This window comes from Eptatretus burgeri, chromosome 7 (genome assembly GCF_056783735.1).
Source record: "Eptatretus burgeri isolate ZD-2024b chromosome 7, Ebu_testis_v1, whole genome shotgun sequence".
In the NCBI taxonomy this organism is placed as follows: Eukaryota; Metazoa; Chordata; class Myxini; order Myxiniformes; family Myxinidae; genus Eptatretus; species Eptatretus burgeri.
Window position 1 is genome coordinate 88,023,519 of NC_140967.1, and position 24,194 is coordinate 88,047,712.

General features: G+C 42.4%; 1 protein-coding gene across 3 annotated transcripts in view; it reads right to left on the bottom strand.

The window, feature by feature from the left end:
- LOC147023727 (tyrosine-protein kinase Mer-like) overlaps nucleotides 1-24,194 on the bottom strand; it is a 119,375-nt gene that overhangs the window by 14,744 nt on the left and 80,437 nt on the right. For all 3 annotated transcript variants that reach the window (XM_085889474.1, XM_085889475.1, XM_085889476.1), the window contains 6 exons: nucleotides 18,798-18,893; nucleotides 14,675-14,755; nucleotides 8,191-8,283; nucleotides 4,950-5,074; nucleotides 4,193-4,302; nucleotides 1,610-1,769 (listed from right to left, as the gene is read on the bottom strand). In XM_085889474.1, coding sequence (XP_085745600.1) covers nucleotides 1,610-1,769; nucleotides 4,193-4,302; nucleotides 4,950-5,074; nucleotides 8,191-8,283; nucleotides 14,675-14,755; nucleotides 18,798-18,893 — 665 coding nt within the window. The remainder of the gene's footprint in view (nucleotides 1-1,609; nucleotides 1,770-4,192; nucleotides 4,303-4,949; nucleotides 5,075-8,190; nucleotides 8,284-14,674; nucleotides 14,756-18,797; nucleotides 18,894-24,194) is intronic.

Sequence of the window (24,194 nt, forward strand, 5' to 3'; positions counted from 1 at the left end):
ATACCCTTTAGAATTACCTTTTCTCTCAAGTAGTGCTTTTACTGCAGAGTTTATGCAGGTTTGCTATTATTTCCAACTATTTTCTCAAATTGTGAGTTGAACGGGTGACTGTGTGGGGAGTATGGGGGTGGGGGGAACAGAAAGGTGACACAATCACCATAAGGGTAGGGTGCTAGTATATTTGAACACCGTGGAACACAAATCACCCTTTTGACACTTTCAAAACCCTTCAGTTTAGCAGTATTTGGACAAAATATTACAGCATTTTACATCATCACGACCAATCAAATTTGCCGCTGGTAGACCCCGCCCCATGTCCTTGTTTGTCAAGACAGTATGAGGTAAGGTGTTCTTTGAACTCTCTCGTTTAAATCCAACCTCAAATTGTATCATACAAAGGATCGACGTTTGTAATCAGGAATTGTACTGCGATTCAATTTACGTGTGTTTGTTTAACTTTCATGCGCACAATTTGTTCCACCATTCGAGCCTTCTAATCGGCTGGATGATCACAGTGCGGCGCGCACCTACGGGGCACGGTTTCGGTGTACCTCACCATACGGCATGGTTACACCTTCCAAACGCTGCACGGATCATGTCGACCCCGGCCATTTGATAATATCTTCACCAAGTCTGCTGCTCTTCAAACCGATTGGTGGGAAAGACTGGAAAGGTGCAGCTTGGGAAATATCAACATGAAGATAACAATGCAAAAACTACAATACATATTTTTTTAAATGAGCAGCACCAAGTTGCACTTTCACCCTTCTCTGTGTAAAAGGCAGGCTCTGTACTCCGCTATGAAGAGCATACAGGCAAACAATAGCACAAGGTATTTATTTAACTTAACGTTGCTTCATTCAGTTCATGACGACCGCAAGGCAGCCTTGTGTACAAAATTAACGAATCTCAATTTTGTGCCTTAATTACTGAAATAAAAGAAAACTAGATCGTTGTATCATTCAGGTTTGAAGGTGAGCAACGAAAAAAGTAAGGGGACCCTTAATTTGTACGACCCATAAGAATACAGTGCAAATATAACTAACTGTACGGTATGATGATGGTGGTGGTTTTAAAACGTACAGTAAAAAGTAAAGGAAAAGTAAGTTGAAATGCTCGTCAGCCAAAGCGGAGAATTACTCTGAACCTTATGGGGGATATTGGGCTGGCAGGATGACTTAGGGGTATGCACACTCCCATCTGAGCTGTCTAGCCTGGATTCAAATCCTGACCCAGCTATAAACTGTCATCCCGGTGTTTCGCAGGCAGGGTGATTCATCAATGTGTGTGCCATCCCTCGGATGGACGCTAAACGGGAATTCCATCTGCCGCCATTAGTTGCTAAACGCTAAAGATCCCACGGCATCCTTCACGAAGAGCGGGCGAGCTATCGTCGGCAACATGGCCAAATTTCAAATTATTACCCCGGCTTCCTGTGTCGGAGTGGTGACCTGTCCGGGATTGTAAACCACAGCCATTGAAGTGCTTTGGCAGAACTGGCACAATGTACAGAGGATGGTACATGATGATAATGATATCGGGATATCGAGCATACGTGTGCCCCTGTAAATGATGTTCAAAATGGAATGGTTTGGTGCCTCTTGCGTACCACATCACTCTTGGTCGTGTACAGACGATCTGCCATGCTCTCGAGCGCAATCCACTTGACAGGCATTTTAGAGATCTGGCCCTGCCTGTAATAGTCTCCACTGTAGATCTTCTTGGAAAGACCAAAATCCGCCACACACACCACCATGTCTTCATGCAGCCTGGCAGAGGGCACAAAGGGCTTTTTTGTCATCCCACTAGTCATCGTGAAACACACTTTTTAAAGAATCTCTTCTGAGGTGCAAACAGGTCACACTGTACTTGGAAAAAAAACCCCCAAAATCACAGCCATTCAGTGATTGTCATTTTAATCAAAGTAGTCTTATTGACCAAAAGGAGTAACACTCGATCGGAATTTTTTTTGTTTTTGAATCAATATGACATCATTCCATTCAAAGCGGTAGGTCAATACGATTAGGTTGCATTACAAAAGCTTATATCAACAACCATACTTTTTCAGGAATACTATACCATAGATCACGACCTAAAGGTAACGAGGTAAATTGGTCACGTGCATTTGTAAAAATTGATATCGAGATCATTCTTGTAAAAAAAAAGTTATTTCAGACAAAGACAAGAACAAGACGCAACAAAAATAAATTAATAAAAACACTAAAAAGCTCGGCGTCACAATGAAATGCAAAGGGTTTTTACAGTTACTAAAAGCTTGACAGGCAAAGACAGAAATGAGTGAAAGTAGGAAATACAAGTCGAAAGACTCAGAAAACAAGTTTGACAAGATGAGATAAAAGAGCAGAATGAAATAGTTAAAACTAGCGATGGTAGACGAAGAGAGATCCGGCATGTCGTCAGTCATCTCAATCAGGTTGTACTGACTCAAAACAGAAAGATGAAGACTCGGTCACGTATTGAAATATGATACCTGAAGAGAAATCTAACAATGTTTCATCCTCTCTTTTAACCACACTCAGTGGTGTCATGGTTAGAGAGTGTGCTCTGAGTCTGAGAGGTCTGTGGTTCGAACCCCGGCCGAGTCATGAGTCATAACAAAGACTTTTAAAATGGTACGGGCTGCTTCCTTGCTTGACACTTGGTATTTGCAAAGGATAGAGTATGGACAAACCACCATAGGTTTCCAACCATTGCACAGGCTTGATGGGCCTAATGGCCTCCTCCTGTGTTCTCTCCATTGAGTGCAGCCACAGGCTGCTGGTTGCATCATTGGTTGGGACGTGGCAATGCCGCTGATGCAGTGTCCCCCTTACCAACACACTGGTACTCATTTTGCCGACCTCAGAAGGATGACAGGCTGAGTCAACCTCCTGGTGTATATCAATTCAGCGGCCACCGGGGCTTGAACTCAGGACCTGAGGATCCCAAGCCGCCACCCTAACCACTAAGCCAACACCATCAGGACGCTAGGATCCCAAGCCACCACCTAACCACTAAGCCAACACCAGGCTTTCCTCCTGTGTTGAAGATCCTTGTAAGGAAACTCGTAATCTTTATATAATGGAGGGAAAGTATGTTATATGTATGAGTGTATGTTTCATTTACTCCTCTGAAAGCATTTGACCAAGGAAGCTGAAACTTTCAGAGATTAATACACACATACTGAAGATGTGTTTTCTAGAGTTGCATTAGATTTCATCAATTTTTGAAGAAAAAAAAATTCCCACCCATCATAGCATTTTCTTCCTTTGGGGGCAGCACGAAGGGCACAATTGGAATGATCCGAGCTATATAACCACAATGTATTATATATATATATATATATATATATATATATATATATATATATATATATATATATATATATATATATACTAGATGTAAACCCTGGGATTTTTTTTTGTGTGAGCGATCGAGGCAGTGGTCTGTTGCCTATACACCACTCAAATAAAAGGATGGATCAGCAGAAGCTCTTGCATGCTGTAGGGCGGGTACTCTACTATGATATTAATACTCATAAAGACAATAATAGGACTCCTCTGGTTGCTCTGGAAGGGAGTGGGTGCTTGTAGTATATTACAATGAAGCATAATTTATTACAGAAATAAGCTCTTCGCTCACGCTGCTCAAAGCCGCAGCTCAAGGTGACAATATGGTTTAGCCGGTCGCCTACATGATAACAAATATCTCGTGTACGTCATAACTCGGGATTTAACTCAACTTAAGACTGCCAGCTCGATGCAGTGCCAACAAGAGTACTGCATTTTCAAACAACATCGAGACTCATGGAGGAGTGAAGTGAAGTGACATTGGGTAAAAAGGCAATGAACTGACAGTGAAGTCACAGTTGGACAGAACAAGCTTGGGAATGAACAAACAGGGGGGGGGGGGATGAAGAAAAGAAGAGCATGCCATCCTTTGCACAACCCATTCTGCATTTAGTTTATGGACATTAAAATTTACATGGTGTCCCTTGACATTAGTAGGCCATTGTGCTCCAGTACTGTCGCCGAGATCTCCGCTGGGACATGGACATGGCCAAAATGGCCTTTACCTGCATCTTCACTTTTACCTTGCGGAATAAAAAACAAGTTTAATACTTGGGGCTTCCAGGTCTTTACATCGTTCCGTTAATGTAGGGTTTGGGTGCAACACATTGGCCGGAACTCACATGCAATTACGGGCAGCAAGGTCACGGTGGATGAAGTTTTTGCTGGACAGGTACTCCATTCCCTGAGCAACATCCACCATGAATTTAACAAGCGTCTGCAGAGGCACAAACTGTGGGTACAGGGGGAAAAGGAGGATGGCACGTTAGCTGCGTGAACCATTGAACAAAATCCCACATTGTTAACACTCACAGAATTCGTAACAAATACGAGTAAATACCCTTACCCAAGTATTCCTCAAAGGGCATCAGCACTCTTACTTGGCTGTCATCCAGAGTTTTCTCCTCGGATAGTAGTTTATCTACGTGCGACTACAACTACTACTATTTCTGCTGCATTGCATATAGCATACCCCAGCAGCAGGGTACTCACCCACAAGCATGAATCATCTGCGTTTTAGGCTAAAAGATCATTCAGGACAAGTTTCCACGGTCACAGCTGCCCTCAGCCAGTGCAGAAATACAATTTGACAAGGGCATGGACATGTATACAACAGTCTACTCTTTTTGAAGGCATTCAACTTACACAGGTAAGTGGTAGCATGCGGAAAAGCTGCCTCATAGTCCCCTTCCAAAGGACAGCATATGCGTTTACATAACACCCAATGTGCAAAAGTACCGGGATGACAATTTACAGACAAGGCCCGAATTATGGATGACAATTATTGAGTCTCTTTAAAGTAGTACCCGTTGTGTTTGAAGCAAATAACAGGAAATAGCTTCAGCACTTTCTACATGCGAACACACACAGTGAACTCACAACAGGGGTCTCTCCAAGGCGGCTGCTGAGAAGGAAGCTGTGCAAGTCTCCGTGGCGCATAAATGGCAAGATAACCATGGGACGAGGCATGGACTGTTGCTGCCCACTCAGCTCCATGCATACCCCTGTGCAAACAAAGCCCTCGTTGATCATCTTTGTAGATCAGAAGAACTATTCGTCATTCAAACGTCACAGTGAATGAAGTTGTTAGCTTTCTACTAGTTACTTCTGCCACCAAAGGTGGACAGAGGTTATATTTTCACCCTTATTTGTTTGTCTGTCTATCTGTGATCAGGAGATCTCAAAAAGCTATGGACAGATTCGGACGAAACTTGGTGGACAGGTTGGGTGCGTGATAAGGATGAATTGATTAGATTTTGGTGAAGCTTCGGATCCAGATACTAGAATTTTAAAGAGATTCTTCACCATTGAGAATTAGGGTCAAAAACGATATCCATCCATCAGGACCATACTCTGTGTGGAGTGTTGGTGCTGCCTAAACAGTCTCCTTGGCTATTGGGTACAATCCTGGGCCGGTCGTCACTCTGACACAGGACACCAGCAAGCTGGCACTCATTTTGCCGACCTCAGAAGGATGATAAGCAGAGTCAACCCCACCTGGTATTAATTCAACAGCCGAGTGGGATTTGAACTCAGGATCCTAGGATCCTAGGATCCCAAGCCCACCACCCAAACCATTAAGCCAACATCAGGCATAAAAAAAATATATATATAGCATGATATCTCAAAAGGTTCTGGATGGATTCGGCAAAACTTGGTGGATTTACTTCAGTAGGTAACAAGAACCAGCCAATTCGATTTTGTTTTAAGGTACGGATATAGATCCAGCCCATCAGTGGGCTATGAAATGTAAACTGCTCAGCCATGCGGAAGTATGCGCTCTACTGGGTGCTGTTCTAGTTAGTCTTTTATTTCAATGACCAATCTGTATTCATACCTCAAAACTTTTAGTAGAATGATATAATATGCCAACCAACATTTTTATACCTCTTTTCCACTTAGCTTTGGCTGGTTCAGGCCCATCTGAGCACTCATGGGTCAGAAGTGTATGTATGTAAGCACCACCTCCCTCCCATCACCCCAAAATATATGTACTGTATATAACATTTGAGTTAGAAAACAATGAACCATTTGAACTCTGACCTCCATGGACTTTTGGCTCCCCCACCCTGGGCTCCCTGGAGAAAAATCTGCCCACTCGGGTATATGGAGGTTTGAATAGTGGCCGGTAAAACGGCTGCTCGAGTTCAAAGGGTTAATAATCTTTTGAACGCGGAGGATCATACATTAGACGAGGCAATGCCGTGGGACATCGTGCAAACACATCATGCCGGTTTAGTTCATTTTGTAGATAATTTGGTTGGAATAAAGGAATAGCCAAATGCGTCTTATGGCTGGTCAAATAGATTCAAACATCCCACAATGTCACACGGATTTCCTCGAAAGCAACGAACAACCAACGAGCAACTCCAGCCAAGTCATGCCACACTGCAATGCTAAACACAGGGGGTGGCCCATCGTGGAAACGCATCCGAAGGAGTCGCTCGCCTTGGTCTGCTTTTGCCAATGAGAACTTGAATGAAAAAGGTAGTTATGATATTCTAGGGTACGAGTAAAGTTGAAGGCAGGAAGTCGTATAGCCCAAAGTTCTACAGCACATCCCATTGTTCTTTCCATCAATATATAAGTAAGAGCAGAAGGGTCAAGGTAGCAACCCAAAAGCTGACTTTTTAAAACTATACCATAGTATCCTTCACATCTGCAAGATTGAACACAGTTCTGCCCCTGATGAGACAATTTACCATATCCCAGCATTCAATGTGAGACAAAGCATTTCCACCGGAACTGTCAATAGAAAGGGTTTTTGCCAAGGTAATCTAAATTTACTTCCAACTTCAAACATAGGCCAAAAAACATGGAGAAGCAGTGAATTATATATCTCGCGGTACTGGATGTGCTAACCACTGGAAATGAGAGACAGTCTCGACGAACTAAACTACCACCGCATAATTGTGTTGCGGTTAGGTATGTCACATGTTTGTCATATGTCATGTGTTTGGTATGTTTGGTACAAGTTTTCTTTCTTCACATGCTTGCAAATTCCCCGAACACTGTGAGCATGGTTGTGATACACGATCAGAACTCTTTCATGCCATCACGTTGCATTCTGCAAAACGGCAAAATCATCTGTGAAGGAAGGAATGCTTGACAACAGCACATCCTGCTGGCGGATTACCAGCACTACATTTTGTAGTCATATTTAACGATGTCAAGAATCAAACCCAAAACGAGAAAGCTCAGAGGCACACTATTCACTGACAATCCCAATGCTCAATGTTGGTCTCATCTGGTTCCTCGTCTCCAGTACACGGCCATTGATCTTTACGTGCTGGGGTGCGATTGAACTGCACAGGAGCTCGCTGTCCTCACTACCAAGTAGATGCCATCATGTTCTCTATGCATGTGGAGTTGTAATTAATGGATATCTTGCATAGGTATGCATGTGACACACTCTCAAATAATGTCACCATGTTCAGGTTGTGGTCATCTGTGCATGGTTTATAGCATGTACGACTTGGCAGGGGTGCTGTGCAGAGGTATTACGGCCCAGTCTTGGTCCCGGTAGGCCGTATCGAATGGAGCAATTTTCAGCACGGTGCGGACGTGATTGTGGAGAGAAGGCCTCAGTATCTTGTTTTTCAGCTTCTGCTTTGTCTTTTATCCTACATTTCATTTTGCCCTTCATTTAATCATATCCTCTTTGATGAGAAGTTATGCACCTTTCTTCACTTTCATTCTTCCCTTCAGGGCTTCAAGATGGCTGTTCACCTCCTCCCCAGATCATCCTCTATCCATACTTGTGATCTTTTCTCCCCAAGCACACACCTTCTGTGATGATCACATGATAAAAGGTGAATAATGCTTAGGACTTGCAATAAAACACACGCATTAACTGTACAATGTCTGAAATCTATAAGCCATGGACAAGTTTCCAAAATGCATTCTCATGGTCAAATCATAACATGGGAATAAAACAACCAAACTCTCAAATGTTCAATAGAATATTCACCACTTAATCGAGCACAGTGAGTGAAACTTCAGTAAATGCCTAAAATAATAGTTCTCAACCCTGAGTATGGGATTTACAGGATGTTAGGGATGTTAACATTTCGGTGATCATCCATCGAACCGGGGTAATCAAATAAGTATTAATACAAACCGAGGAGGCAAAGGACATTTGGATGATCAAACTCCTTCATTCGGACAGCTTCATTCAGGAAGTTTTCCATATCCACCCGAGTGCAGATTTCCACTGCGGAGATAAGCATGATGAGGTTTGGAAAGTGGTTGCTTGGCAAAGTCACAATGAAGAGCCGTTAGACGGTCATTTAAAGACGAAATATGAGGTTCAGGTGGAATACGTTTCATCAATTGTCATGGTAATTGGCATCACGAGCAAAATAAGACAAAATACGGAGAATATGGTACAAATGGTGTCACGGGAAGGTATGGAATGTCCCGGGAAGACGCAGGACATAAAATGAGATGATCACGGTGGGTTGGGCCTGCTTGGTATTCCCATTTGATCACACAGTACATGATTTTTGGGATGCAAAGTTCAAATTCCATATACAATGTTCATTTGCCCGTCTCACTCTCTCACTCTATTGAGTGCATCCTGTGGCTACTGGTTGCATCATTGGTTGGGATGCAGCTATGCTGCTGATGCAGTGTCCCCCTTACCAGTACACTGGTACTCATTTTGCCGACCTCAGAAGGATGACAGGCTGAGTCAACCTCCTGGTGTATTAATTCAGCGGCCAACGGGGCTTGAACTCAGGACCCGAGGATCCCAAGCCGCCACCCTAACCACTAAGCTAACACCAGGCTTCGTTGCTTACTGATATCAGTGTAACTCATGTAAAAGTACACCGATGTCTCACTTAGGTGCTCCATTTGACTGACCCTTGGAAATGGCTGCAGGTAACTACCACAACAATCGCTCATGAGGGTTTTAAGCACGCAAGGGTAACCACGTGCAAGCGGCCAACTCGACAAGAACAGTGGGCTGTCCAAGCACAATGTAAACCAACCTCAAAATCTCCCTAATGCCATTGTGCAGCATGTGATTTATGTCGAAGCACAATTTTAAACCATTGTCATAGTTCTTTACAACTTGAGGATTATAGTACCACAAGTCGACAGAAGTCTGGGCAGTTCGACCCCTAGCCGAGTCAAACCAAAGATCTTTATAGTCGATGATTTTTACGCTGCGCTCGCAAAGCGAAAAGTGGGGTTAAGCAATTGGTTCACTTTGTCTGTCTGTCTGTCTGTCTGTCTACAAATGGCAGTCTATGATTGAATAACTACTTAGTTTTAATTGAATGTTATATTTTGAACACGAATCGGAAAACAAACCTGTAGTTTACAGTATTTTGGCTCCGAATTTGTCCCGATCGTACATGCACAGAGAGTGATGAGATAAAAAAAGAAATTACGCTGTCTGCCTGTATGCCAGTCTAACAAAATTGAAAATAATTCCAAACAGTAAAAACTTACTGTTTTTAAGGACGCCATAAAGGACACAAACAACAGGCATGAAGAACTAATGTAACATGTTAAGAAGGTGGTGTAAAAGATGCTGCATCAATGGCGGTAGATTTCAGAATTTGTTTTTCTTCTAAAACCTTTAAAATCTTTATTTTATTTCAATTGAATTACAGACTTGGACAACGTAGAACACAAATCACCCTCGTGGCACTTTTAAAACCCTTCCGTTTAGCAGTATAGGTATACCCCACTTAAAGGCCCTGTCACGCCTTGACATTTTAGCCAGCGTATGGCAACATATCAAAATGTATGTAAAACGCTGGCGTACGCTGAACTATTGATGTTTTTTTCCAGTTTTGGACGTATTCATAACGAGTTGGACGTATGCATAACATACGAGTAACTTACACAGAACGTTTCGATAATATATAGATAACTTATATCAACGAATGCTGAGCATGTTGTCGGCGTTCACAACCTATGTCCAACGATAGTCTAACTTATGCATAGCGCGGCAGCGTATCACCGACGATCACGTGGCGTAGCCTATTAAAAGGCTGCGGCTCGACAATTCAAATCATAACCGCACTAGACATCGAAGTGTCAAGCCGCTGTCACACCTTGACGTTTTAGCCAGCGTATGAAAAATTTGCCGAATACGTTAAGAGCACGCTGGCATACGTCATAGTACGCCGAGTACGTCGACAAATTTTCAGCATGTTGAAAATTTTTCAACGTATGCTAGCGTATGACGCACACGTTCCGCATACGCTGGCCATAAGTTGTAGGCAAGTTATGTGATCGTTGACACACGTTACTTGTAAGTTACTCATAAGTCAAAACACGTCGAGGTAATGTTTAGCGTCAGTGTTCCAGACTCCCTGGTTTTTTATTTTATTTATTTCGGTATGACGGTGATGTTGACACTTCGATTTATAGTGCGGTTATGATTTAAATCGTTGAGCGGCAGCCTATTAATTATATTATATTATAACCGCACTAGAAAGAGAGGAGGAGAGGAGTGCTGGGTATTAAAACTGAGGATTAAAGAGACAAAGGTAAGTATGTGCTGCTTCCTTGCTTGACGCTCGGCATTTAAAAAGGACAGGTATGTGCCTGGGTTTGAATCAGAGCAATTAATCAATGTGTGTGCCATCCCTCGGATGGATGTTAAACGGACATCCCGTCTACTGACATTCGTTGGTGGATCTTAAAGATCCCACGGTGTCCCTCAAGAAGAGGTGAGCTATCGCCGGCACCCTGAACAAATTACAAATTCCTGCTCTAACCTCCAGGAACACTGTATCAACGGTACAGACGCGCCCCCTGCAAATGATGCTGGCACACAGCCATGTGCTGCATACGAAAGAAGAAGACTGCTTCAGGTGCAACTTACTTTTCCACAAAATAATTCCATCCTGTGAAAATGGAGAATTACTGTAACACAATGGAAATCGCGTCGGATCAATAGGGCTGGCAAGATAGCTTAGACTTAGAGGTGTGCACAAGCCCTGAGTTGGCCAATCAGAGTGTGTTCGAATGTCATTGTATGCGGCATCAATCGGATAGGCATTAAACTGGGGAACCCGTCTATCAGAACCGGTCGTTGCTGAGCGTTAAAGACTCCACAGTAGCTTTCGCAAAGTGTATGCAAGTTATAACTAACACCCCAAATAAATTTCAAGTTCTTGCCCAAGTCACCTTCACTTGAACATAAGGCTTGTACAGCGAGCTCATGAAAGGTAAAAACGCTCTCTGGCCGACCCCATAAACATGAGAGAATAATTGAGGTCGTGGTAGTAGTAGTAGCAGCAGCAGAGAAAACTCAGGATGATGGCCAAATAAAATAGCTGGGATGATAAGGATGAGAGCATGATGAAAGCGTAGGATGATAGGATGACAGCTGATGCCCTTAGAGGAATACTTGAGTAAGGTTATTTAGTCATATGTGCTTCGAACTCCGTGAGTTTTAACAATGGGGGATTTTGTTGAATGGTTCACACAGCTAACGTGTCATCCTCCTTTTACCCCAGACCCACAGTGTGTGCCTCTGCAGACGCTTGTTAAAATCATAGTAGATGTGGTATAGGGAATGGAGTACCTGTCCAGCATCAACGTGCATCATTGGTGGATTTTGGGTGGGAAGGCAAATATTTCCAGATCTTTGTCACATTAAACCAAAAATAAAAATAAGAAGAATGAGAAATGCTTTGCAAGACATGTCCCCTACTAGTCCCAATGAACGTTAGGGAGATAAAAATTGGTCTACGTTTAGCGCACGTTCGTGCCGATACCAGAGCCAAAATGACGAAGAAGAAGTTCTCGAACCCACCGTGTTTCATTAGTTTCTCTGCTTTGCCCATTTCATATTAAAAATAATCTGATGTACATACATGAAGCAAAATATGCATATGGCTTGTGTGCATATGTATAATGCATCGTGGTCACATACCTGGGATCATTCCGATTCCACCGGGCCCTGGACTAAGACCCAGGCTGAAGGCCTGAGGCCTGCTGATCTGTGCTGCTTTATGCAGTGACGGTGCATGATTTTATTGGGTTGGGTCAGGCCAACTGTCCGGCCAATGGGTGTAAAGCAGTGGGTGGAGTCAGGGCAGCTGAACACTGACCCATGTATAATATGTGATATTTTGTTGGTTCACGAGTCACTAAGTGACCACTATATTCATTATGGGTGTCTGTCTGTCTGTCCTGAGCATAGCTCCGTGGGTTTTGATCCGATCCTGATAAAATTTTGGTGGGAGGTTTATATCATGATCTAGTTGTGTTTTCCTGAGAATGGGCATGGTGCGCCCATTATGGGCGGAGCCACGCCCAAAAAACATGTTTATAGGGGGTAGCCGGTTTCAAGTTACATCTTCTCCGAGGGGCTTTGTCGAATCTGGCAGGGGTTTCAGTATTTGGTTAGCCCAATGGCACTTACATAGCCCCACGGAGCTCGATTTTTCATTTTCGTCCCAAGGTCAAGGTCACAAGGTCACAAACTTAGAAAATGTCAAAAAAAAAAAATCAATAACTTGGGCATCGAGCTCCAAGGGTTTTCAACTGTTTCGAATGAAAGTTGGTATGCAAGTTGTGCTCTTTGAGTACTACAACTTTCATCATTTACGTTTTTCCCGATTCCCGCCAGTTTGCCCGTGGCGTCCCCTCGAAGGTCAAAAAATAAAAAAGGCGAACCGTGTACATTTCTCGTGAACCATCACCGTCTCCAGACTTGTCCTAATTTCAAAAGAGCGTAACTCTGAAAAATTGACAAAACGCCCTGAAACTTGAACTTGTTCTGTAACTTATCATAATAAATCCATGTACCAAGTTTCAGTTGAATATGTTAAAGGGAAAAAAAGTCTGAAAAACCACAGATGGACGGATGGAGAGCAAACCTACAGTCCCATCCAGTGATACCGGTAGGAGACCAATAAAAACCCTTTTGTTGATGTAGGTAGTCTGCATTTTTAATATTTATTAAATTTTTATTTATATTCTTTTAGAACAGACCTGAGCACAGCCAATACTCGTGATTGTTAATTGGAGCTTTCGTTTTTACTTTTTTTTAATGCGGAAGGCTACAGGCACGGACTAAATAGTCCTCATCCAGGCCAAGCTTAAATAAAAGAACTGCATAGAAAAGTAAGAAAAGAGAGAATGAAGGGAGGAGGGAAAATGAGTTTGTAAGAAAAATGTATGATGAAAAGTATATGATGTTTGTTTGCAGAAAAGAGAGATTAAAGCTAGCCTGGTAGCTATAGTTTGAGTGAGACAGAAAGTAAGACCAGCAATCCTTTCACGGTGTCTCCACAAAATACGATGGTTTCGTGCACCACTTTAAATCGCATGCAAGTCAGAATGGTAGTACCACCCTGGGCGGTTGCTGTCTACAATCTACTACCGAAAAAAAAACCGGTCTAACCGGATGGGTGTTTTTTCGGAGACACCATCTCCTTACTGGATGGCCGTTGGCTCCCTAAAGGAGCTCATCCGCCTTTTGGCAGGTGTTGTTTTTCGTCCTGGCAGAGTGTCATCATCACCCTCCCCACTGGCAAGACAGTGAGGGGTGTCGGTTTAGTCGCCGACAACACGACCATGCGGCAGGTAGCACTGGGTTACATGTTACCGGTGGCAGTCAAGAAACCTGACTGACCTGATTTAACTGACTCTTATAAGCTGTTCTTTCAAAAAAGAAAAATCGATTTAGGAGAGAAATATCCGGTGGAATGGAAAAGTTAAAAACCATTCTGAGAAAAGTGGAAGAGAAAAGTTTCGCTGTCATATTTGTTTCCCAACCCACGAAATGAAAGTTTTAATTTTGCTTTTTAAATTTTTTTTTTTCAAATTAAAGCGAAATCTCCCAGTTATTGGCATTTGGACAATTTTAAAATATTAAAAATAAATAATTGTTATTTTCATGAAGCATTTAAACTTACCATTTTTGGGCATTAATAAGTTTCATAAGCAAGTATTGACATTCAGCAGAAGCTAGTAACAATCCTAGTAACTCGTAGAAAAATCTAAAACTTTCCATTGACAACCATCCATCCATTCATCAGGACCATACTCTGTGCAGAGCATTGGTGCTGCCTCAGCAGTCACCTTGGCTATTGGGCACAATCCTGGATGGGTCGCCACTCCGACACAGGATACCAGCAAGCTGGCACTCATTTTACCAACCTCAGAAGGATGACAAGCAGAGTCAACCCCACCTGGTATTAATTCAACAGCCAGTGGAATTTGAATTCAGGATCCTCAGATCCCAAGCCCACCACCCTAACCATTAAGCCAACACCAGGCATGACAACCATCCACCGTGGGATATTTAACGTACAACAACTAATGCTGGCAGATGGGATCCACGTCTTAATGTCCATCTGAATGACGGCACATATTGATACCTTGCCTTTCCTGTGAAACACCAGGATGGCAGTTTGTACTTTGCCAAGATTCAAAACCAAGCACCTATCATTGTTAAATGCAGAGCATAAAGCAAGGAAGGAACAAGCACATGCTTACATTTGCCTTTTAATCCCCCTGGTTTAATACCTGTTGACATCAGTCCTTACAGTTATGCTTTCAATGTGATTGTAACGTTCCTCAGCCCCCCAAAATCCTCTCCATAAATTACACAATGAGAAACTCACTTTTCATTGTTTTCACTGCCACCTTAACTTCAGCTCCATCACTTTGCCTCAGCTTGCCTTCAATGACAGATCCGAACTCTCCTGAGGCCGAGGGACCAAGGGTTAATATGTCAGCCATCGTAAATTAATGCCTCCATATCTTAAAATTGAAAGTAGTATACGTTACGAGCTTGGGAAATCGGGGTGAGGAGGGTAGGGGACATTATTATACAGTGTGATATGTTCTTATTTTACATCTAGTGAATGCAAGTAGGTATGAAATATATTGGGAGTATTTGCAGTGGGTGTAGGATACAAGCTCTGACGTGCCAGAAAAAGGAGTAGTTTGATATTCAGTGACTGCAGGGTGCCTTATCAAGCATTCAGTGGTAAGAAGGAAAGGTTATTGATAAGCTGTTAAACTCGTCTCTGCCCCTTGCATCTCCATTTACACAGCTGTGCGTTTGCATCACTCTGGAGAGGGTGAATCAAAAGTAAAACTTTTAAAGACTAATCTGTTTGCTGGCTGGATAGCTTGAGGTTGCTCAGACCTATTGTGGCACCAGAAGGAGTCCAAACTGCATGAATAGTGGAAGTAATCAGACGCTGAGAAGAACACTGACGTCATAGCCCTCCAATGGGTTGTTTTGGAGGGTTTTCTTTGCAAATAATTGGTCATTTTAGCCTAAGGGCTCCAGTCAGCCCATATACATGCCATGTATTTCAAATCAGGCACTATGATGGGAGCCAGGCAGCGCGACAGGAGCCAGGCGGTGCGACGGGAGCCGAGACAATATGGCAGCGAGAGAAATCTACATATGATGGCAACTCGGACCTCATGTGGCAAACCACATGAGCATCGCAATTGCATCCAAATGACCTCCTCCAGAGCCTGTCCATTCTGAGCGCATCCTGTGCCTGTGCCGTATCATGCATACTTTCATGGGAGTAGTCATGTGCTCCCACATACCTGTGAGGGATGTGCTTGAAACATCCAGTGTTCTGTTACTTTGTGTTGGAAATGGAGCCAAAGTCTTCCATTCTCTCCCACCTACTCTTTTCCCTGCTCCAGTATCTCGAGTCGATTCAGTTTTCACCCCTGCCTATACCATTGCAAAGAGTGAGGAAAGTTGCAGAGCTCTGCAAATGCAATTGCCCTTTGTATTGTACCTTAGATTTCTGATGTGCTCGATGTATAGAAGCTCTGCGCAGAGGTCCAAAACAACAACTTTCATTCTGATTACCTCCACCACTGAAGGTGAAGTGAAGGAGGTTATGTTTTCACCCCTTGCTGTCTGTTCGTTTGTATACAGGACATCTCAAAAAGTTGTTGATGGATCCGGACTAATTTCATGTGACTAACTGATTCGATTTTGGTGGATGCGAATCCGGATCTGGATACGAGAATTATTTTATTTTTAAAGCGATTCTTCACCGTTGAGATATAGGGTCAAAAACGATACCGTGCTGTGTAGCATGATATTTCAAAAATGTATTGGGCCCGATATGTTCTCGTGGATCAGGCATTACGTGGCGGAGGTATGTGCTCTGTGAAGTCCTGGAAGAAGTTGATCTCACACAGAAGTATTTGCAAACAGTAGGAATCAGCCTTGAAAAGTGCATTGTGAAGCTCCAAGCTTAAAAGCCGTTTCTTGAATATCAGAGGAATTAAATTGTGGAGAGGACCATTCATTATGCAACGACACAGTGTGAGGAAATGGGCATTTCTATGGAGAGAAGAGGGAGGGTTAGGCTCCAAAAATGGATTCCAGGAGAGATGACAAAGGATGCTGGACTCACATTGCCTGAGAAAGTGAAAAGAGCGATTGTCCGAAATCCTCGATCGCTTTCATCAAGAATTGGAGACTCGCTCAAAGTCAATGGATCACGTTCCGTCAGTCTTTGCTGCTATTCAGCCAAACTATTTGGTTGTTGCAACAGAAGAAGAACTTCGGAAGTGTATTCCAAAATTGACTAAAACGTTTGATGGAATTCTCTGACGAAGATAGTGTTGAAATTGGATGATTTTGGAGACATTTGGAAGTAAAGAAGTGGACAGCATTGCAGTGTTTGGAGTTTATTGTAAAATGGGATTTTTGTGAATCCCTGCCAAGCCTGTCATTGTGCTTAAGGTTCTTTTCGACTATCTGTGTGTCTATCGCTTCATGTGAAAGAAGTTTTTTTTTCCAAATTGAAACTGATGCATGGAGTCAGACAAGATTGACAACAAACCTGGCTTTGCTTTCAATCGAGCATGAATTATGCAAATGAAGTGAATCTTGATGAGCTCATTGACCAATTTGCAGAAATTAAGGATTGAAAGCTGAGACGGTGAATGTTTTTTTTTCGATTCATCGTTGAAGAATATGTTGGGCCTTGACACTGGATTTTCCGTTACCTTTTTGAAAATTCTTCCTGGTGATGTTTTCTCTGTTGTTGAAGATGTGTTTTTAGCCGAGTGTCGCGTAGCGAACGCTGGCTCTAAGAGAGCTCCGCGTTGTTCTTCTTCTTCTGGTGAAGACAAAACCTTTAGGACTCGGCTCTTTTATATACACGATCCGGATCTCCTTAAATACTAAACACCTGTACACATCCTCGTATTGAGGGTGCCTTTTGAGAGCGTCTATCATTAACTTTTAAATATATTCGGACATTTGCTTTAAAGTTTCGAAAAGTTCACGTTACTATTTAAAGATTATTCCATTTAATGTGTTGTAATTTCGTAAATACACTATTTTCTCGTCATGAACGAGGAGCCTCCATGACGGGTCTCGCTATTGGCTCCATCAAGGCACGTGACGAAATATCGGAAGTTGTTGTTATTGTTTTTCAGACGCGGCTCTTGGACACATTTGTCCTTGTTATGATATCAATGCCAAGCAGTATCACCTGTTTGCTGAATTTTTGATGTCCTGCATTTTTCTTATTTCCCGTTTGCTTACTCCAGGTACAGTACTGTAAATCCACTTGAACTTTCACTTGCAAACATGATATGTTTTCTGTGTATTTAATTTTTTAAATTATTCATCCCGGGTGGAGGGGTGTGCCAAAGGAAGGGTCCACCCTGGGTGCCAAATACTCTAGGTATGCCGCTGACTGTGCAGGGATTTGGAATTTGTTCAGGATGCTGGCGATAGCTCACCAACTCTTCACAAAGGACTCCAGATCTTATATGTCCACCAACTAATGCCAACAGACGGGACACCCGGTTTAATGTCCATCCGAGGACGGAATCACCCTGTCTATGAAACATCAGGATGACAGTTTATCGCTAAGCCAGGATTTGAACCCAGGCTAGACAGGTGAGAGTGCATCCCACCAAGCTATCCTACCAGACTTGGATGAAGATTATGGGTTAATAGATACATCATTAATTTTTGTAGCGTTACTTCACTCAAGATATAATGTGTGCACATCGGTGTTTCAAAGGGCTGATTACCACTTGAATGTAAAGTAAATGACCCGGTCGCAGAACGCTTTCCAGTCAACCAGCTTGCTCTGTGTTCAAGGTGGGAAGGGCAAGATTGTCGTTTGGATCGTCGAGGCCGTGCCCTGCTTCCCCCGACTCGTGACATGTGGTTCTCTGCTCATGCTCTCCGCTCTCTTCCTTCCTTCCATTTCCCACACAAGTTTCAAATTTTGAAGATGGAATTTATGAGATTTCTTGCCATGCTGTCCTGGAGGTCAATGAATCCCATACTGGTCTCGAAGCATATTGTTCTCACTCAGGTTTTTATTTCAATTTACCTTTCCATCACCATATTTGTCGCATGTTAATAAAACTGAAGGGCACAACTTGAATATGAGACAGCAAGAATGGAAGTGAGTTGTTGTGTGAAACAGCTTTGAAGAAAAAAGTTTATTGGATGGCTACTTGTCTGTCAATACATAAATGTGAATGGCTGTTTCGATTTGCGGATGGATGATTCTCATGAAATAGATTATGTATGTATGTGTTGTAGTTTCTTGTGTGTGAATTTCAGGATGGATGTGCAGAATTGCTAACCCCCCTTCCCTCCCCCCAAATCATCGACATTTCCTAGCATTGCATTCATTACAAATTGTAGATGCACAACTAATAATAAATAAATAAACAATAAAACCCACGAAGAATAGCATTTTCACAATCCGACTGCAGACTCACCTTCGCCAAGTTCTTTGCCAAGACTCAGCCGAGCCCTGTCCACCATGACATCTTGCAACTGATCGTGAAACTCCTCTCGGAATCCGAACCAGTGCACTGCAAGTTGCACAATGCAAGGAAAACATCAGCACAGGATCGCTGTTTGCCAACAACTATCACAACCATAATGGGCCGAAATAAATAATGGTAACTCACCTATTAAAGGCTGCAAGACATTGGTTTTGTAAATAATTAATTGTGTTGATGTAAACTCAGACAAGTCTCTTATTTGCTTAGATGATGTGCAAACCTCTTTAACTAATGCTTTGCATTTTAATCCTTCAAACTTGAACCAGAGTGTTAGTTGAGAATGTTCCCACAATGGTCTTTGCCAGACTTTAATGAGATTATAAACAATTACGAGGGATTGATCTATTTGAGCCATCCCCGAGTTAAACAATCACAACAAAACCGAGAAGGGCACTCGGTGGAGCGCATACCTCCACCACGTAATGCCTGATCCACAAGAACATATTGGGCCAAATACATTTTTGAAATATCATGCTATACAGTACTATATCGTTTTTGGCCCTATCTCTCAATGGTGAAGATTCACTTAAAAATTATCAGATCCGGATCCTCATCGAAATTAAATTTGTCTTTGTGATGTGTGTGTATATATATATATATATATATATATATATATATATATATATATATATATATATATATATATATATATATATATATAGAGTATATATATAGAGTATATATATATATAGAGTATATATATATAGAGTATATATATATAGAGTATATATATATATAGTATATATATATAGAGTATATATATATATATATATATATATATATATATATATATATATATATATATATATATATATATATATATATATATATATAGAGTATATATTGTTGAATCAATTGAAGGTGATGAAAGCTTCATGTAAAATGCACCGTTGCTTCATTAAATGTATGTCCGGCATCTTAGTAATTTCTGGAATGGATTAATCCGCTTAAGCTGATCTGTATGCATTGCTAATCCACTTGGACTGACCTGAATGTGTTCTTTCATCCATTTAGACTGACCTGCATGCATTCTTAATCCACTTCGGCTGACCTAAATGTGTTCTTAATTCACCTAGGCTGACCTGTATATGTTCTTAAGTGATATGTTCTGTATTGTTATTCACGCGCCTTCGATTTGCGATACGTTTCAAAAAAATTGTGCTTGAAAGTCTAATTAACATCATATTCAGTGCTTATTAGAGGTGCTTGTAAGCTCATTAGGCTGACCTAGATTTTCTTGTCAACAGTAATTTCTAATTGACAATGACATCTGAGATACATCGATATGATTTTCAGATTTTTTAAAAGCAATTTTTATTAAAATTTTGATTAAAGTCTATTAGCCTCCCATGTTTCTGTTAATCATCTTTAATTGATTCTTAAGACTCTTAGTCTGACCTGCATGCGATCTTCAATGATATATTCTGTATCGTTATTCCCTCACCTTTTATTTGCAAAATGTTTCAATCGTGCGATTGAAAGTCCAATTAAAATCATAATTAGTGCTAATTAGAAGCGTTCTTAAGCTCAATAGGCTGACCTCATCATATTCTTAAGTTTGATATCCTAAAAGAGGGTCACAAGAGGATGCCATACTATATCAAAAACTTACATTTGTGCACAAATGTCAAAACAAAAGTGACTTATAGCACCATTTCAAATGGGCACCAAGGATCGTAAGCTGACCTTGAAAAAAAACTTAAGAATTGGATTTTCGTATAAGGGCTGATAGTCGATTCCTTGAATATCACTGAAGCTTTTGTGCTCAATATTCTAATCAAGTATTTTCATCAATGATCTCTCCAACTCTTTGGAAAATCCTCTTTATCTCTTTATTGATGACTCCACCCTCTGTTGTACCATCTGTCATCCCTCAGACTGACAAGCCGAAGCTTCTTCGCTCTCTGCAGATCTGGGTAAAATCGCAAACTGTTCCAACACGTGGAACATGTCTTTCAATCCTGACAAATCTCACACTCTCACTTTGTCTCTCCAAAAAGGACCATTTGAAACCCCCCCCCCCATCTATTTTCTCAACAATCCTCTGGAAGAAGTCATTTCATTCAAGATTCTGGGTCTTACTATCTGCCATGATCTTTCCTGTGAAAGCTACATTTCCAACCTCGCCTCCAAAGCTAGTCGCTGATTGGGAATACTCTGTCAAGCAAAGTCCTTCTTCGGCCCACTTGAGCTCCTGACCACATACAAAGCTTTCATCCACAGCCTGATGGAGTACTGCTCTCCACACTGGACTGGTGCTCCTGCCTCTCACCTTTCTCGGCTTCACGCTGTGGAAACCAAGGCATTTAGGATCATTGGTATCTCCAGCGTTGAGGCTGGTCGGTGGTCTTTCTGTCTTCTTCAGTCTCCTCTCCGGTCTCGCCCCCCCACCCCCGCTCTGTCTGTGATATGTCCCCCCCATATTTCCACAGGGCACTCAAAGTCTGCCAGCAACCCCCTCCTGGTAAAACTACCAAAATCACGAATCACTGCTCACCTTCCCTCTTTCATCCCACCTTTGGAATATACTCCCTCACTCTGGTCAATCCCATTCTTCCCTCCAGGCCTTCAAAACAGCTGTTCACCACCACCTCTTATCTTTCCCCATCCAAAACCTCGACCTTTTCTACCCCCGTTAATCCACCCCAAACCCACCTTCTTAAAATTCTCTCCTTTCCTTCTGAAAATCACTGTAATGTCCATCCTGTATACCCCGCGTTGCCCACCCCATCCCTCTCCCTTCCATAGATCTCCTAATGTCTCGGTTCCCCACTGTTTTGTCCTTCCCTCTCCTGCCCCTCTTGTCTCATGGCCTCCTTGCTGTGCATTGACAATGCATACAAAAAAAGAGAAAAAAGTGTGGCCTGGCTCTCACATTATGTGGGTAATGAGGTACAGTCGACGTTTCAAGAATTAACCCGTCAGAACAAAAGGAAGGCCGATGCTCGAAATGTCAACGGCATCTCGTTTCCAATGGCAGTTGATCACACTGTATATAATTTGAGAAGTGTCCGTTTGTGAGTTTGTTTCACTCCTATGCACTGCAGAACTGCTGGGTGGAATGAGATTCAAACTGGTGGTTGTACTCATATTGTGCATGAAAAGGTTATAGGTGGGAAAATTTTTTTTAATTGTCCTGGGGGTTGAAGGTGGGGAGACGACCCCAACTCTCTCTATGTAAATATGTATCATATTGGCCTGGTGGTAGCCAGTATTCCACGTCACAAGTCATAAAAGTGGGGGAATTATCCCATCGGGAAGGATGAGTTCTTTACGAGTGTATATCAATGTTTTTCTTGCTTTAAAAATAAGAAAGCACATTTTTAATCTTGATTGCTGATGCAGACCAATACCTTCACAAAATGAGGATTCCGTTGTACTTATTGCTTAGGCCTCAGTCACATTTGCTCTACGGCGAGGATAAGGCGGCCGTACGCCCTCTGAATTGACAGAAACGTGCGGCGGCCGCAGAGAAACTGAGGTGGCCTTAGGGTGGCCCGACGCCGTTTGGCTATATTTTACAGGCCGTAGGGGTGCCGTGGAATTATAACTGCGGAGTTATAACTTTTTTAATTTCTACGCTCGCCGTAGCAATTCGACAAAGCCAAGCTATGACGTAGATGTGTTCCACGTCGACCGTACATATGGCGTGCGGTGGGCTTGCGTTTTCCGTGTGGCTGCTGTAAGCTCTTCTCAATGAAAAATGAATTTTCCCAACCCCCAAAAAATTACGGCAGCCGCACTATTTACACGGTCACCGTACGGTGGCCTTGCGGTCTGTGTGACTACCTGTGGGCAACGCAAGGTCGACGCACGGTTCCCCTATGCCCGCCGTGCACCTACGTACGGCCTCCGTGGCAGTCTGCGTCGACCGTGCGCTACCACTAGAGATCGGAGTATAGTTGTGTACCTATACAGTGGCGCCCCCAGAATCCGAATTTAATTCGTTCCTGGAGGCTGTTCGGATTCAAAAAATATTTTCCCAATAAGAAATAATGGAAAGTGAATTAATCCGTTCGTGGACCCAAAGAAAACCCACTTTCAAGACACTTTAAACTGAAATTCCCCATGTTTAAGGTAAAATAGGATGAGTAAATGACCTTCGGTGGCGGTGTATTGTATGTAAACTGGTACAATCGCCACATCCAAAGGCCCACACAGGCTTGAGCTCCGACCTGGGTTTCGATTGCTCGCGCACTCTGCAAGAGCTCTGCTCCCAGGGCAGCTCATCAAACATGATGCCCCCAGAACCACAATCACTTTCATCAAACGCATCGGGCTGACGTAATCATGGGTATTAAAAATTACAACCGGTTTTGCTGTGAAATTCAATCCTTGCCCGACAGTCCGTCACACCACGTGATCGGATTGCTTTTTTTGTTAATAATTAAAACACAAGATGATTAAAAAAAAAAAATGAAGGTGAAAACACGAGGTAAGGCCTAAGTCACATTTGGCTCGGCGTCCGGAGGGTCTACAAAATGTACGGACACTAGCAATTATAAAGCGGCCGCAGTATTTCTATGGTCACACAATGTAGCAGTCACACATGTTTTTATTTTTCGGCTAGCCGCACGGCGTGTTTATAAATTGTGGAGACCGAAAACGTGGGGGTGCCGTAATTTTTTGGGGGTTGGGAAAATTCATTTTTCATTAAGAAGAGCTTACGGCAGCCGCACGGAAAACGCAAGCCCACCGTACACAAACAAACAATAGGGTTAGGGTAAAGTCGAATTTACCTTCTTAAATTTGTATAATTCTCAGCTTTTACTCGAATTCATCTCTTATTTACTTAACTGAAAGCATGTTTATTTATTCACAATCACATGCCTCTGAATGTTCATATTTGATTCCTGAAGGTACAGGGGAGTGTGATTAGTTTGAAACATATTGTTAAATTGAATTTTAAAAGATAAGACCTCTTGCAGAGACACCACAAGGTTATTGGGGGGATGGTGGAGTGTCTCAAACTTTTCCATTTAACAATGAATGAATTGTTCTCTGCCAGCAGAACTCCGCAATGACATTAGTCCATTTATATAGAGTTTTGAGCCATTGCTAATCATTTTCCCAGTGCTGGGTGAGTATCCTGATGTGATGTTTTGAATGTACAAAGTCAAGGCTCATGGGAGAGCTGGAACACAGGATGGATGGGAACATAAGAGAACAACAACATAGTGTAAAGGGGAAAACCTTCCAGAGGTAGAGGGACATGACAGAGGGACACTTGGCAGGAAAATGGGAAGAATGAGATCAGAGGGAGTGAGGTGAGGGGAGGTGGAGGAGGAGGATACAGTGGGTGAACAAGTTTGATACAAGCTCAATGTT